The 16,398-nt window shown below is 45.3% G+C and overlaps 1 protein-coding gene across 13 annotated transcripts in view; it reads right to left on the reverse strand.

Moving 5' to 3' along the window:
• Positions 1–1,791: 1,791 nt before the first annotated feature.
• Cdk5rap2 (CDK5 regulatory subunit associated protein 2) overlaps positions 1,792–16,398 on the reverse strand; it is a 194,033-nt gene continuing 179,426 nt past the window's right edge. For 9 of the 13 annotated variants that reach the window (XM_076564372.1, XM_076564381.1, XM_076564370.1 and 6 more), the window contains 4 exons: positions 14,149–14,292; positions 7,546–7,672; positions 2,344–2,390; positions 1,792–1,888 (listed from right to left, as the gene is read on the reverse strand). In XM_076564372.1, the coding sequence (XP_076420487.1) occupies positions 1,832–1,888; positions 2,344–2,390; positions 7,546–7,672; positions 14,149–14,292 (375 nt within the window). In that variant the 3' untranslated portion in view covers positions 1,792–1,831. The remainder of the gene's footprint in view (positions 1,889–2,343; positions 2,391–7,545; positions 7,673–14,148; positions 14,293–16,398) is intronic. The other 4 variants (XM_076564376.1, XM_076564382.1, XM_076564374.1 and 1 more) reach the window with 1 other exon arrangement.

Here is a 16,398-nt window from a genome sequence, read left to right on the forward strand (position 1 = left end):
AGGCGGGCCCAGCTGGACAGATGGAGGCAGAGAGCAGGCACCTGGCCTTCAGCTCTCTAGCTGAGCAGCTGAGGCCCCTGACAGTTGCCCTGTTGGGTAGCTAAGGGGCAGCAGGGAAAGGCAGTCTGGTGTCTGGAAGGAAGTGAAGAATGGCAATTCCAACTGCCAGCACAGCCAGCACCACTGTGTGTGTGTGTGTGTGTGTGTGTGTGTGTGTGTGTGTGTGTGAGAGAGAGAGAGAGAGAGAGAGAGAGAGAGAGAGAGAGAGAGAGAGAGAGAGAGAGAGAGAGAGATGGGGGGGAGGGAGGGGGAGAGAGGAGAGAGGGAGAGGGAGGGAGGGAGGGGGAGAGAGAGAGAGAGAGAGAGAGAGAGAGAGAGAGAGAGAGAGAGAGAGAGAGAGAGAGAGAGAGGTGCTTGGCATTCAGTGTGGACACAAGGTGCTCTCCAAGAGCTCAGGGAGGATTAGTTAAAAGGAAGGGTCCCAGCAGAGACTGGAAAGGGGGCAGAGAGGAAGACAATGCCTAGAATCAGGAGTCTGAGGATTCCAGCATGGGAAAAGATTTCCAAAGGACCACTCAAAGCTGGCTAGGAAAAGAAGAGGCAGAGGGAGGCTTTCAAAGAGGCTGTGCCCAGGCTGAGGCTTGGAAGAACAGTAGGGGCATCTTAGGCTGAGACAGTCAGCTGGCCTGGAACCTGCCAGAGAACAAGGAGGCAAGAGGAGAGAAGAGGGAAGAGTGGCAGCAGCCAGACCCGGGGGCTCTGTGATCTCTGCCAGAGGCCTGGCCTGGCACCAGAGAGCAGTAGGAAGCTGCCAACATGGCAGGGGGAAGTGTCTGGTCAGATGCATGGTTTGTCTCTGTACCTTGGCTGCTTTAAAGAAAAGAGGGAGAAGATTCAAGAAAAAGGAACCGAAGACTAGAAGGGAGTCTAGAGATGGGAAAGGCAGAGGGACCAGAGCAGATAAAGGACCTCCCAGTGGTCAGAGCAAGGAGATGAGGTAGCAGGCAAGGTGGAAGGGTGGAAGACGGTAAGAAGCAGCATGTCAGCATGATGGACTCTTTTTGAAAGAAAAGTCAGCTGCATCCAGAGCTAAGCCAGGCTTTGTTGAATGCTCAGGGACCCATGTAGCTCAGGACAAGGCTAAGTTAGTTCAACATGAAAGGCAGTGACAGGGCTGCGGCAAGTGTACCAGGGAGCAACATGGATAGCTGAGCAGACAGGAGACCAGCTAGCATCAGAGGGCAGTGCAAAAGCTAAGTCCCAGCTCCAGGCCTCATTCTGGTTCTTAATCTGAAATAATGCAGCCTAGAAGACTGCTCTAGGGCAGGCTGGTAGGAGCTGAGGACCTGCCTGCAGAGACCCAGTGCCAAGGCAATCCCACACAGACTCACTTTCCTCTTAGAAGTATGTGAGATCTGAGGGTCCGGTGGCTCCCAAGACACTGGTGTAAGAGTTCAGGACCTGTACTCTGAGGCTCCATCCAGAATATATGAATCATGCATTTGAAACCGGATGATTCATTAAGGAGCATCCTCTAACTGCAGGGTTGGTTGAGAACTGAGTTCTGAGATCTGAGTGGATGTGAAGCCCACCAGTGTGCACGGTGCTCTAGATCACAGCATCCAGAGCTCAAGGCCTTTCTGGTGCCTGGCTGCAAAGCAATGGAGCCTTTGAGACAGGAGCCTCAAGCCAACTTTCAGACAGAAATCACTGCACAACACCACACTTCCTATGGCCAGAAGCCTTTGCTTCCTTCACCTTCTGGAGTCACAGTAAGGACAGAGAGGCAGGTGATCTCAGAACCACAAGCTTTATTAGTTGAAAGCTCTCCTCACGAGCCCGGTCTGCTGGGACTGGATGTTCCTGGGTGGGCAGCCCTAGGCCTTCGCTAGGAAAAGGGAAAGGGGGGAAAAAGGAGAAAGAGAATATTAGGTCATGGAATGTCTGAAGTAACCCCCCCGACAGAGCTCAAGGTGAGGCACTATTTTAAAACTTCTTTCAAAGACAGTTTGGTCAGTAAACATCAGAACAAAATGACCACGAGCACACACTGCAATCACTTATTCATTCATCCCAGAAAGACTGCACACATGCCTCTGTGTGGGCCGCCGTTTGCTGAACTTCTCATAGTGAAACAGCATAGAAAAAGGAATCAGTGTGTCCACTGAGGACTGGTGTGAGAGAATGGAACTTTTCATGCTCTTCGAGCAGAAACTACAGCTGCTTGTGGAAGCTGTAACCCTTGGTCACACCTTTGACTTTATTCTTCAAAGAAGGCAGTCTGGACGTCCCCAACCCCCAGTTACCCAAAGCTTTCAGTGCAAACAACTCAGGGGACATTACCTCCAGGTTTCGCCTGGCCTTCCGAAGGACTTGGTGGGTGATGACCACTGAGAAGAAAGCAAAGAAGGGAACAATTAGAGTCACAGACCTCAGAAGAGTAGAATGGAAATGAAGCCAGTGAGGGGGAAGTCCGGATCTGGACAACTGGACAACTGGACAACTTTTGAAGGCTCTTCTACAGGCTCATGTTTGAACACATGACCCTCTGGTGGTTTTGGAGAGTGTCCTAGTGTCATTTATGTGACTGTGATAAGATATTCTGGCAAAAAGCAACATTGAGAAGGGTATATGTTAGCTCACAATTCTAGGTTACAGTCCATCACTGTAGGCATCAAGGTAGCAGGAGCTTGAGACAGCTGGTCACATCACATCCATAGTCAAGAGCAGAGAGGCATGCATGCTTCTGGCTTGCTTGCTTGGTTGTGTTCAGTTCAATTTCTCTACTCCTACCAGTTCAGAATCCCCTGCCCAGGGAGTGGCTGAGTCTTCCTACATCAATTAACTTTAGTAAGAAAGCTCCCCCTACAGACATGCTCACAGGACAACCCAATGTAGACAATCCCCCACTGAGACTCTCTTCCCAGGCAATTTGAGGTTATGTCACACTCACAATTAAAGGTTATCATCATAGAGACTTAAGAAACCTTTGGGACTGTGGCCTAGCTAGCAGAAGTGGGCTGTTGGTGCCAATGCTTGAAAAGGGATATGTACTTCTGGCTCTGGCCAACATTAGCCCAGACTGCGCTGCTCCTGTGAGCCTTCCTTACCATGATGGGCCATATTCCTCCAAACCATGAGCTAACAGAAATCCTTCCTCCTACATTGCTTCTCTCAGGAATTTTGTTACAAAATTGAGTAAATAACACAACAGCCCTGAACCATTGAGACCAGAGAGAAGTATAAGGCCCTCACTTGTCCCTTTTCAACTCCCTGTGCCAAATAACACCTCAGGAAGGATGGGCCATGAATACTTCTTCAAGTCCTCATAGGGACCCAAAGGGAAGAGCATGCATGCTATTTTTGAGAGGCAATGCCAGGCTCTATATGGCTACTTGGGATCACCTTCTGTAGATAGAGAAGGATGATGGTGCTGGGCAGTATAGAGGGCAGGATCTGACAGTGCCTGGTTTCCTCTGGTGTCCTGGGCCCTCTAGAAAGCAGTGTGGGAAACAGGCTCATACTTGGGAGCCCATGCCAAGTATCCAGGAAGTCCTGTGAAATCACGAGTTTTACACAGCCTTTCTTCAAGCATGCTTCTGGTACCCTGAGAGAAAGAATTCAGGGCATGTTTGTTTCCTCCTGCCCTTCAGCTGGTGGACGAGTTTAGCATGGTTCCCCAGGGCAAGCTGTGTTCTGTCTAAACAGGAGTGAGCGAATGGGTGAGCTCAGAGGCCCCTGTTCACTGACACTTGAGCTGTGTCCGAATTTGAGAACAGGAGTGCCCACCACTTGGAGCAACTATGAACAAAGGTGCTTTCTTTCATAGTCCCTTCTTGTCTAGCAAAGACTAAAACAGTGAGAAATGGCAGGTTTCTGAGCCTGCTTAGGAATCTAGAGGCAGAACTTGTGATGCAGAGAGACAAGAGGATGGCCATGAGTTTGAGGCCAGCTGGAGCTCAAAGAAAAGAAGAAGCCATTCGAATTAGTACCGGTGAGGGCCAGGGAGTACCCTGCTCCTCAGAATCCTGGCCCCTTGGCTTGTGCTCTTAGACTCCCTGTGACTTACTGCAGCACACGGGCCACTGCCCCCTTATGCAGAATAACTGTTCTGTGGTCGCCTAGAGGAATTATTTTTCTTGTTTCACACAAAAAAATTCTATCTGGAGGCAGAGGGGTCAACTGACAGAGCTTCCTTTTTATCTGAGTAAAAAGAATTTCACAGGAGTACCCTGCCCCTCTCTCTCCACCCTACCCCTGGATGCAGGGTCCACAATGCGCCCTAGAAAGCCCAATATACTGGACCCAGAATACAGCTCTGCTGTGGACAGGAATTTGTGAATCTTTCTAGGAACAGACCACCACTTTCTCAAGATCCATCAAGGGGCTTGTGACCCAGAAAAGGTTGTCATGTCATGGAGGTTAAAAGTAATCTTGAAAGACCACTGGATATACCTAGTGAGTCAAGCTTGTCATAAGCACTGAGGATCCCCTGGCCCTGGTTTTGAAGTCTCTCTCACATCTAAACAGGTAACCACCCACCCATGTTCCAACATTCAGAAATTCCTGCTGTGATGAGAAGACAAGGCTCAGAGTGGTAAAGAATACATCTCAAATCAGACTGACTTTCAGTACAGAGACAAGGCACACACATGGGCCACTGGACTCAGGCCAGGGCTCTCCCACCCCACTAGAGACTGGAAAGGAAAATGCCCACCGGAGGGCCCACCTGGCCACAAGACACGTACTGACTCACTGAAGATCCCAATCCTGTGACACAGGATTACTACCTGTACTTGGCAAAGGAGGACTTAAGGCACAGACGTGCCGAGCCATGTGACTCGTGAATAGTAGGGTCTCAGGTTCCCATGTCTCACCCTTTCCCAGGTCTCTCCTGCAGACTCTGAGAGGAGGCAGTGTCAGCCCAACCACTGAGAGCAATCCCTGGATCTTTCTCATCCCCATCACCATATGGAGAAGGAGGGGTAGGGGACACCATGTCAGTGTCACTCTGTCACTTCAAAACCAGGAACAGAGTTGGCAGGTTGGAGAGCTTAGGAATATCCAGGGACATAGCTCATTGGGACAAGAGGTAGAACCCGGTACAGAAGAGTCACAGGCCAGACCCATGCCAGCTGACCTGGGGCAAGATCCTCACCCTGTCCTTGGTTAGGCCAGCTCCAAACCAGGCCTAACAGATACTGATGGTGGCACTGAACCATTTCCTGAAAAAAGGGGAACAACCAGCATCTGTGGGCCACCTGTTCTGTCCTTGATATTGGTGGTACCACTCTCCAAATTCTACAGATGCCACTGTGGCCAGCTGTGCTTAAAATTGCCGTCTCTGTCTAGAGAGGAGGAATCTAAAACTCAGAGTCAGAGACACTTAATGCATGTCACACAGGAGGGTAAAGCTGAGACCTGCGCACATTCCCAGTCCTTACATACTAACCCAAGATATGGCATAGCATGGTTCTGATTCACCACAGTAGGGTTACCACCTGAGCTCAATTCTGCTGGCTCCTGAAATTCCTCACCCCAAACCAGAATCAGCAGCAGGAGCCTTAAGGCTCTTCAGAAGGGAACCGTGTGCCAGAGTCCTACTGCCTGGACTCAGGCTGTGTGAAGCTCCACTTCTTACCCCTGTTTCCCCAAGAGTCTGGCCCAAATGTTCCGTAGCACCCGAGCATGCCCACAACTGTCACTGCCACTCACATCACTGAGAGCTTTTCTTTTCCATAAGTGAAATAAGTCTCTCAGGCAATCCAACAATATCCTGTCTGTTGGGCAATCACCTGTCTTTCAAAGTCATCCTTCTTCCACTTCATCCTTCTTCCACAGCCCTGTGTGCTGGAGGGACTGTCATAGACCTCCCAAGCCTCATGACCCCTCCATGCTGTCATGTGATATCTGATACAAAAAGAACTACAACAAATCCTGCTGCTCCCCCTTGAACCCAGCCCACAGGCTCTTTGTCCCATTTCCCCCTCTGTTATGGCTTGGACATGAGATGTTCCCTATGGACTCCCGTGTTTGAACACTCAATTCCCAACTGGAGGGACTATTTGGAGAGTTGTACAGTGAGGCCTGGCTGGTGTGAATTGGCCACTGGGAATAGGCTTTGAGGATGATAGCCTGGTCCCTCTAATTTTGTTTGCCTTTTGTCTGCCACATGGTATGACCAGCTACCTCATGCTACTATTCCCACATACAGGAACTGATCCCACCATGTCGCCACCATGGTTAGCTTCACACCCTCTAAACTGTGAGCCAAAACAAACTTACCTTCCTCAAGTTGCTTCTGTCAGGGACTGTATCACATGACAAGAAAACTAATATTCACTCTTGCTCAAGTGAAAGCCTTCACATGTTTTCAGCATGCTTGGACACCCACTGCTCTCTTGCTTACAGTATGCCTGAGAATCCTGTTGCTGCTCCTCTGCTGTCTGACTGACATCCCTCAGGGCCAATCAGATTTAACCTTGGAGCAAAGCTTCACACCACCTTCAGGCTGCCTCAGGCAGGCACTCAGTTGATAACCCTGAAGTTTTATGCCCCCTCATCCCTCAGTAAGTCTAAGGTCCTTGATGACTGAGCCTGTGAAAAGGACACAGGACATGAGCCCAGGGCCTGGCCATAACTGAATTTCATTCATTTGCAGTTTAAACCCTTACTATTCCCATAGTCTTTTTCAGAGGGCAGCTAATGAAACCACCTACTTAGCAATAATCTATGCCCTGTGCAGAAATGCTGCTGAGAGAGCAGTCCTAGGCTGTGGTAGTGCACAGAAGAAGGTACCATTGGTGATACTCCTAAGACAGGCAATCTAACAAGCTGAGGGCATGGGGAAGGCCAGAGCTGAGCTGATGGGAGAGCCTGGTGGAAGGTGATTGTCTCCACACACAGGTGAGGAGTGCTGCAGGTTTGAACACAGGCACACAGCTGTTGAAAGTCTTTGAAGCAGCTGGGTTAGAGCCAGCACTGACCTTAAATTTTCTTCCTTCTCCTCTGAAGCCCATGGTAGGAATACCATACAGAGCTTTCACATGAAGCATGCCAGGTTGATCCTCTGCAGGAGGGAGCCACTTTAATCTCGCCTGGAGGTCTTTCCCAAGAGGCCCTGGTCTCTGGCCCCTCTTGCCTCAGCCTTGCACAGTCAACTTTTATTTCACCAGCAAGATCATTCTGAGTTCTCACACACAAAGCTTAACCCTCACCTCTGTCCTTGCAGGTCCTGTCCTAGACTGCCATTCTATGTTCCAGATGACAGTGTCTACTCCTTTCAAAATCAGCTCAGGGGGCCCTTCCTATAGGTCCTTCCCATGCTTCTATAATGCACAATCTGTCACCCCATGAGAGGACAGCCCTGGCAGAAGTGACTGTGTAGTTCTAAAAGGGTGAAGCAGGAAAAGAAACACTCGAGAAGGAGGCATGATCTCAGAAGCCTGGGCTCCAAAAAGTGTAAGCCATGGCTGCACTGTCAGCTCTGACCACAGAGGCAGGAGAGTGGTCAGCTGTGGCGCCCACCCCCTGCCTCTCACTCACACTGATCACAGATGACTTTCTCCTGGTGCTTTTTCTGCTGCAGAAGTTTTGCTGTGTTCTGCAGCTTCTTTTCTTGTTCAAACAACTTTTTGTGTAGTTTGGTGATCTCTGCCTTCATTTCTCCAATCTAAAGAAAAAAGAATTAGAAAAATATAATAACATAAAACACCGTATTACAAAGGAAGAACCAAAAATAATATCATAAGAGGTTCAACTTCACTAGCAAAATATCTAAGCCAGAAGCCCTTTTTTTGCACATTAGCAAAACTGGACCGAATCCAGGGTGAGGAAGAAAACTATCAGGACCTTGGTAGCACTTTGGATGGTTGTGGCCCAGTGTAGATACAAGACCTATTGAACTGTAAATGTATGTATCTCTCTGACCTGGCCATTCTGTGCCACAGCATCTACCCCCAGGAATAATCACATCAGCACAGGAGGGTGTCTTTCTCCATGGGCACACACCTTGGCACTGTCAGTGGCAAGAACAAAAAACTGAGTTGCTTCATATTATTCTGAATTAATACATTGTGGTACTTACACTGAAAAAAATTGACAGCTATTAAAAAGGATGCTGTAGAAATCTATTTATTGATTTCAAAAGATGATTATAATTAGTGAAAGAAAGAGCCCAAATCAACAGACTGAATGCTGTATCTGAGGCACTTATGTTTCATAAAAGGAAACACAGATCCCTACAGCTATAAACATATATTGATGTGGTAACCAAACATCAATGGTGAGTTCAAATTTTTGTAGTTTCTTTTTTGTTATCAGAAGTTATAATGCTGATTTAATTTTTTAAAATGTTTTAATCTTAACACAACAATACTCAGCAAGTACAGACCCACTTTGATTTTTTTTTGTTTTTTCCAGAGTGGAGCATGGGTGACAAATCCACCATTCTGTGAAGTGGCACAACAGAGACTCCCTTACATGGCTCCAGGACTAAGGACACCCCCTTTCTCTCAGCTGCACTGAACCACCTTTGCTACCAGAAGGACACAGTAAGTTGGCAGTTCATGTAGAATCTTTTCTAGTTTGTTTCCAAACTTGCTTATGGTATCTGCGCTTTCAATAAAATAACAGAATCTAATTACATATTAAGTTGAACTGTGAGCCACATGTATGGACAGAAAGCTGGCCGTATGGAAACTAACATATGCTTTATGGGAGACAGCTAAAGGCAAGTCACTGAAAAACACTTTGCTGGCAAATTAGGTGTGGGCGAGACAACTGTAAAAGATGTGGGAGGAACAGTCTATAAGAATTCTATATTCAGATTGCTCTGCAAGTGCCTCAAGTTTCCTCTTCATCTTAAAGAAACAGAAATTGGTAGTGACAGAAATACATTATGGATGTGGTTTGTGAAAGAAAGAAGATGTGGAACTCCAATCAGCAGGCCCATATTCAAAGAAAGGGTCTAGCCCTACATCAAAAGAATGGCAAATGAAGGCACATTTATCTGTTTTAAGCTAAACTGTTTCAGGTATGTATCTTTTTTTTTTTTTTTTTTTTTTTGATTCTCCGCCTCAATTTCCTTTTAAGATTAACCAATCATGGCAGGTACAAAGGCCTCAGTGCTTCTCCAAAACGGACTCTAATTTCATCATTAGGTTTGCTTTGATTCTCTAGTACAGGCCAGGAGCCCACGAATCTCGTCATGATTTCACAGGCCCCACATCCTAGGACAAAGTCACCCTGCAGTTCTGTATCTGTTACACTGAAATAGCAATGCCTAGCTCATCTTCCACACCATAGTGAAGTGACATTAAAAGGGTACGGTGGAAGCCCAGAAGGCGGTCTTGGGGGAGGATGGTCCTTTCCTAGCTTGCCTGGTTCATCCCTTTGCTCTTTCTATAGTCAGCTCAGCATAGGGCTTAAATAGGAAGGAATAATTTTGCAGCTAAAATGATGTTGCAGGACTTTATTGATAGATGACTATGATTAGTGATAAAGGAACCAAAAACAACAACTGTTCATAAAACTGAACAGCTTATCTACATAGATGTGTATACTGATATGGCATAAAGCATTAACGTTAGTATTTCCAAGGGACAAGACTTCAGGATGTCTGAAAAAGTATATTCTCTCTTTCCCTCTCCCACCCCCCCATGTACACATATGTGTGCATTATACATATTCTTGTGTGTATGTGGGCATGTGCTTGTAGCTGTGTAGAGAACAACACTGGGTGTTTTTGTTCAATGCTCTCCATCTTATTTTTTGAGGCAGGGTATCTCACTGACCCTGAAGCTTACTGCACTGCTTCAGCTAGGGAGTCACTCAATTCTGCCATTACCCCTTCCCTTAATGCTGGGGTCATAGACACACACTTTCAGGCCCGGATTTGACATGGGTGCTCAGGCCCTCACTCTTCCATCTGAGCCATCTCCCTCGCCCTATTCATATATTCTTTAAAGCTACAATGCTGATTTAACACTTCAACTGTTACCCCTTCCCTACTGGGAGCTCAGGAAGCCATGTCAGGACAGACGGCAGCAATGACCCCAACTAGCAAAGAGCTCTTCTCTTTTCTCTGAGTACCAGTGCCTATGGAAGAACAGGTGCCAGTCTCCAGTTTGCAGGCCACTGCTTACTAGCACTCACCTAACACTGTACATCTTCAAGCTAGCACTTAAAACAAGGAAATTTAAATATTTATGTCTGCTGTTCCACTGGATTTAAATCTTCCCGTTCATCTCATGACAAAAGTATACAGCAAGATTCCGGAGCCTAGTTCTGCCATTTCCTGGCTGCACAATTCTGAGGCAAGTCATGTGACATCCTAAAGTGTTGGCTCCTGCTTCTGGAAAATGGGAGTAAGAATGTGCAACTCCAGCTAACAGGGAGGATTTTGAATGATGGCAACCTAAAGAAAGGATAAACCGTGGGTATGGCGATCACCCTGATCTTACTGTTACATACTGTACACATGCACTGGAACCTCATAGCATGTTCCATAAAAATGTATAATTGCGTCAATTAAATATAAAATATGCTAATTTTTGAAAAAAATGAATGACGACACCTTGACCTATTTGTCCAAATATACTCTATTTGTGAATTAAAAAAGAAAAAAAACTACCTTAGTACCTGAGGCCACAATAAGGGGTAAGATTTTAGTGTAACTAGTATATTTGGCACCAAGTAGGCATTTAGACCAACAAATAGGACTGGAAGACACCCCTCCCAGAGGCCACACACGCAATCATGCTTCGTCCGGCTTCTGGGGTAGGCTTTTCTTTTCCTGCTTATTTCTGGTTATCCTTTTCCTTTTTATGATGAACATTTCAAATACCTATAAAAGTCAACAGAATTGGATAGGAATATCCAGGAACCCACCCAGAACCAGCAATTATCAATTCAAGGCCACACTGGTTAGCCTCCCTCCAAAATGATATTGAAACTGACCATGTCATTTCATTTATGAACTATTTTAGAATACATCACTTAAGTTTTTTTGAACCTGTGATAGCATTAGCATACCTAGAAAGTGAAGTTTACTCCTGAGTCCTATTTGAGTAGGACTCATCTGAGGACCTAAAACCCCAATACCAGACTTTTAAAGCAATTGTGTTAGGAATGCTCAATCCAATCTATTATCAAATCCTGAAAAATAACCAAAGACAGACTTCTTAAAAAAAAAAAAAAACAGTCCATTCAACTCAGCATCCAAACAAGAACTCTGTTGTTACAAGCTACTTTCTTTTAATCTGTGGTTCTCAAAGCTCCTGGGAGTGTTGACAGAGACTCCAGGCTGGCAGAAATGAGGCCCTGGCAGCTGCCTTCTCAAAAACTTCCAGGGGATGCTGTGGTGCAAGTCTAGGATCCACCTCCCTCTTCCTCGCTAGGATGTTATATGTTCTAAGCTCATCTTGTGTATCTGCCCAGACCTGAAAGAAGCCATTTCCTGCAGGACCCCTGGCCCAAGCCCTGGAAAGAGGCCCTCAGAACCAGCATTAGGATATCTATTGGGCTTGCTGCTCTGAATCCAATTATTTCTACAGCCTTTTATGTGGAGTGATTCAGTCAATTTTTAAAACAGAAAATGCATCAAGAGTTCATTTTTATGTTTATAATTCAAATTTAGGATTATGTGGTTTTCATTTCTATGATTTCATATAATATTGTTCTTTTAGTAAAACTCTCAGTTCCTAATGAAATCTTGCATTGTTTATCTTACATCACAGGCAAAGGCACCTGCTACCAAAGCTGCTAACCTAAGGCTAAGCCCCAGACCCCACAAGGTGGAAAGAATAAACTGACTTCTACAGGTTGTCCTTTGACTTCCTCCTGCATGCTAGTACACAAGCATGTGCCCACACATAAAAAAAATAAAGAAATGTAAAGAATTTACAGCTATCTTACAACAGGAATGTACCAGATTATTAATATCAGTGTCTTAAGAACAACATAACCACTGAAAACCATTGAAAACTGTGTGCTTTGGGGAAGTCTCAAACCAGTGTGGTGTATCACTGGCATGTCTGCTCCCATGGCCATGTCCCCAGTGATACACAGTATGGCTGGCTGATTTTCCACTGCTATGAACTTTTAGACATTGCTCCCTCACTCCCATTTTGATTAACTCTATTTATAGTTATATAAAGTTTTATATGGCTCCAAAGTCAATTCTACAAAACAGTGTTGATTAGAAAAATCATCTTCTACCTCTGATCCTCCAAGCTAAGCCATCAGAGTCCTATGAGTCTCCTGTTTTAAGGATATGTCTACATTTGGCAACCCTTCATATACATTTCTCAGATAAATTGATGTCCTTTCCAGAGCATTGCTAGGGGCTGAAGGGGGAAATGAATTAAATATAAAGGCAAATAAACAACACAGAGAAAAGAGGAGGTTGTCAAGTGCTTAGGCTTGCTGCTATAAACTCAGAAGTCTGCTTCACACACACTAAGCAAAAGGTGCCACATGAAGAACAGGCAGAAAAAAGAAATGTGCCCAGAAGCAACTTCCCACCACACAGGGGTCCATGTACACCAGCAACCACATTGGTGCATCTCTGAAGTCCTCCTCAGCTCTGAAATCCTATAACACTGACATGAACATAATCGGTTACCTGAGAAATCTTCAGGAAGGAGGGTGGATCGTCACAAAGACTGACAGTCACCAGACTGATTTGCAAGTGGAAGAGGATCAACAGGGCTACAAATTTAGTGCGTGCGTGCGTGCGTGCGTGTGTGCGTGTTTGTCTGTGTGCGTGTGTGTGATTGTGTGTGTCTGTGTCTGTGTGTCTGTGCATGTATTAGACACAAACTGGATAACTGGGTTCTGTCCACTTAACAAACAGCTGCTTCTGTCTGCTAAGGGCAAAAACATTGCACTGACGGGAAATTGTTTAGCTCAGACATGTTACCTTAAAATAATTTAAAGCAGGCACTGATTTTGGAGAGTGGAAAGAAATTATTCATCCATCTAGTCATTCATTCATTAAAAAACATGAACAAAACAGACACAGACCCTGAAGGAAAACAGGGAGACAGGCATTAAAGCAAACAAATATATAATTACAATGTGTGATAAGGGCTTCGATGAAATAGAAGATGATGCTATGGCTGAGTGATCAAGGAGCCCTCTCTATTTATGTAACATGTAAAACTCGAGGGTAAGAGGCAGCCAGCAGAGGGGCACAGGACATACACAGCAGGCAGACTTTGTGTCGTGTAAGCCTCCAGAGAAGGAAAAGCCAGTAAGGCTAGAGCTCAAGTGTTCTCATATGATATCACTCATTGTTCAGCCAATGCTCCACCAAAAGTGGGCTCGGAATGACTGCCCCATGCCACACAAATGATTACGAACATCCTAAAGCTTGGTGTACCCAAATTCCTCCCCAGAACACTCGCATCATGGGAACTTTCCGTACGAACAACCTCATTGCCTGGTTCTGGGAGGTCTGAGAGCTGCCAAAACTAAATGAGGGGTGACCTGAAATGCAAACTTCCCTTCTGCCTTCCTGCTCACCTTTGGAAAACATTATTTCCATCCAGCCAAATAAAGTAGGAATATCCACTGAATATCCACTAAGCAGAGCTCTACTATCCTTTTCGTGCTTGCTTCTCTCTCAAGGAGGCTTGTGATTAGCCAGAGTATTGAACACTGTGCCAGGACACACACGAGCCCCACTGATAAAAGGCAAGAGAAGGTTCCACCTGCCTAGCTCCTGACCTTTCACTCAAATAGTTAAAATAGTTTTTCACTAAAATCCAGCGGAAGCCATCAATAGATCAGAAGGTCCAGACAGAGATAGCTAAAGTGCAAGGTACTGCTAAGGAATACGAGCAAGCTGGGCTATAAGGACAAGCTGATATGCAAAACCTATCAAAGTCCCAGAGTTCACATATGTATACTTTCATATCAGCCCCTCAACCCAGGCCCTGAACTTGTTTTTTTCATGTACGAAGTGTGAATGGGATCCCACTCAATAATGGCATGCTGGGAATTAGGTAAGAATTTAGTGTGGCCCTTGTTACCTTGCCCTCTGACATATCCTCAAGTTGGGGCACACCTGAACTGGTAATAAAATAAACAAAGATGCAGGCCTCTCTGGTGTACTTGAGCCTCTGAGCATGTGGGATCACCTACCTGCTCACAGTGAAGAGAACACTGGCCATCTGTGGGGACTGAGACCCTCCAGAAGAGCTTCAGCAATCTTGAGGCTTCTTCCAGGATCAGCTTGGCAATGTTCATAATGGAGAGAAACTTGCTCAGAGGCACAGAGTGTGGACCCTACAAAGGATAACAAGGCCATTACATGCCACCTTGACAGGGATCACTCACAGACAAGCACGATTTAACAGGCAGAAGGCTTCAGACTAGGTAGGGCTCCTATTTTACATGATGATCAGGAGCTGGGATTACGTGACACTGGTAAGCTGTATATTGGAAGAGAATTTTGGCGGTAAGTTTATCCTAGTCAGTAACCATGATTAGTAACCCATGGTAGCACCATCCAGACCACCATAGAGCAAACACAGCCCAGGGTACAACACTGCTATATTTGCCGCAGACCGCTTACTGAGAATGTATGGTGTCAGGGGCCTTTGAAAGCGCGATCCCTCTCTGTGCTGCAGGTATACTCACATGGGGACAGGTGTCAAAGGCGAGAGGAAGAAAGAATGTGGTGCAGAGAAGAAAGATAAAAAAGAGGAGGAAGCGGAAAGTGAAAAACATTTCTTATTGCAATTGATAAATATAAATCTACACACCTGTTTAGACAGCAAAATGACAAAAATATGAATATTATTCAATAAAGACAAAGGTGTACTGAGACAGACTCTAGCTCAAAACCACAGACACAAGCTCTCTCTAGAGAGTAACACAACATACTAACAGTTATCAAGATTCCTAAAACCTTCACAGCCTTTAAACTGGGAAACTCACTTTACATCTAATCAAAATATAGTCAGATTTGTACAAAAAGATGACTCGGTGCAGCTGACATGCCCACAGACAGTAAAAGACAGCAGTCCATGCTATGTCTACAGCAGCTTATTGGCAGCCATTGAAAAGGCAAGGGCTCAAAAGGAAAAGTATTAATACCATGTAGCTGAGATATATGAACCTCGTATTTCTGATTATTTGATAAACTTTGAGCGTCCCAAAAGCATGTGCTTATTTTTGTATGTTTATTACACACACATACACATACACACACACACACACACACACACACACACACAATTTAAGTGCTGACCTTCAAGCAGTACTTGAAGAAACATTTTGTTTTTATGCTTTTCTATAATTTTTAGCTTTCAAAACAAGTATTTTTATCAGAAAAGAACAGGAATCTTATTAGTGTTAATTTATTCAATATTATTTATCAATATTATACAAGGCTTAAAGAGACAAGGTACTGGTTATTTAATGTTCCATAAAAACACTATTCCTTCTCTCATGGAGCTTATCATCTAGTAGAAGATAAAATGCAAATCTGATTCTTAAATATAGTAAAACAAAAAAAGCAAAGCCCAACACAAAGCCAAAGCAAATACCACAGGAAACTCAGGTGTCTTCAGTAAAAATCCAGAGCAACTGAGGAAATGATTCAGTGGATAAAGTGCTGGCTGAGCAAGCGTGCTGGTCAGAATTTGATCAAGAACCATGCAAAAGCTTGGCATGTGTGGTGGCCATCTACAATCCAAGTACTAAAGAGGGAGAGTTAGGGGACCCTGACTCTCAAACAAGCTGGTTAGCTACACTAGTGACCAGTAAGCTCTGGGTTCAATAGAGAAACTCCTCCTCAATAAATAATGCAGACAGCGATGAGAGTGGATGTCAACATCAGACCTCCACACAGAATATGCACATATATATATATGTGTGACCACACACAGGTAATCACATATGTAATACATATATACATGCATACCACACCTACATATGCATGCAAAGGAAAAGAAACCTCAAAGTGGGCTCCAGAAGCTCTAACCAGTGGAAGCTCAAAGGTCTACTACCATCTCTCACCTGGTGCCTTGGAGGAAGTGCATGACTTGTCTCTGTCAGACACATGATGACTTGTGTCTGTCAGACACAAAAGTCTGTGACAAAAGGCAGCTTGAGATGAGGAGGATTCCAGGATGAGGTAGGGAGAAGAGGGAAGTAGAGATGGGGAATCCCAAGCCAGGGGAGTCAGGAGAAGCAGACTGGGGACAGATATGGTGGGGAACAGGAACTATAACCTGTGGCCCTGTGCCTGTTCAGAGTGGGACATGTCGGGGAAAGAGTGGTGACCAAAGGTGGGTACACTGAAGTCAGTCCAGCAACTAGAAGTCCTCAGAGTTGCTGCCCAGGGAGAAGTGAAGTCAGTCGGCCAGCACCGTCTAGAAAGGCAGA

This window comes from Peromyscus maniculatus, chromosome 2 (genome assembly GCF_049852395.1).
Source record: "Peromyscus maniculatus bairdii isolate BWxNUB_F1_BW_parent chromosome 2, HU_Pman_BW_mat_3.1, whole genome shotgun sequence".
Classification (NCBI taxonomy): Eukaryota; Metazoa; Chordata; class Mammalia; order Rodentia; family Cricetidae; genus Peromyscus; species Peromyscus maniculatus.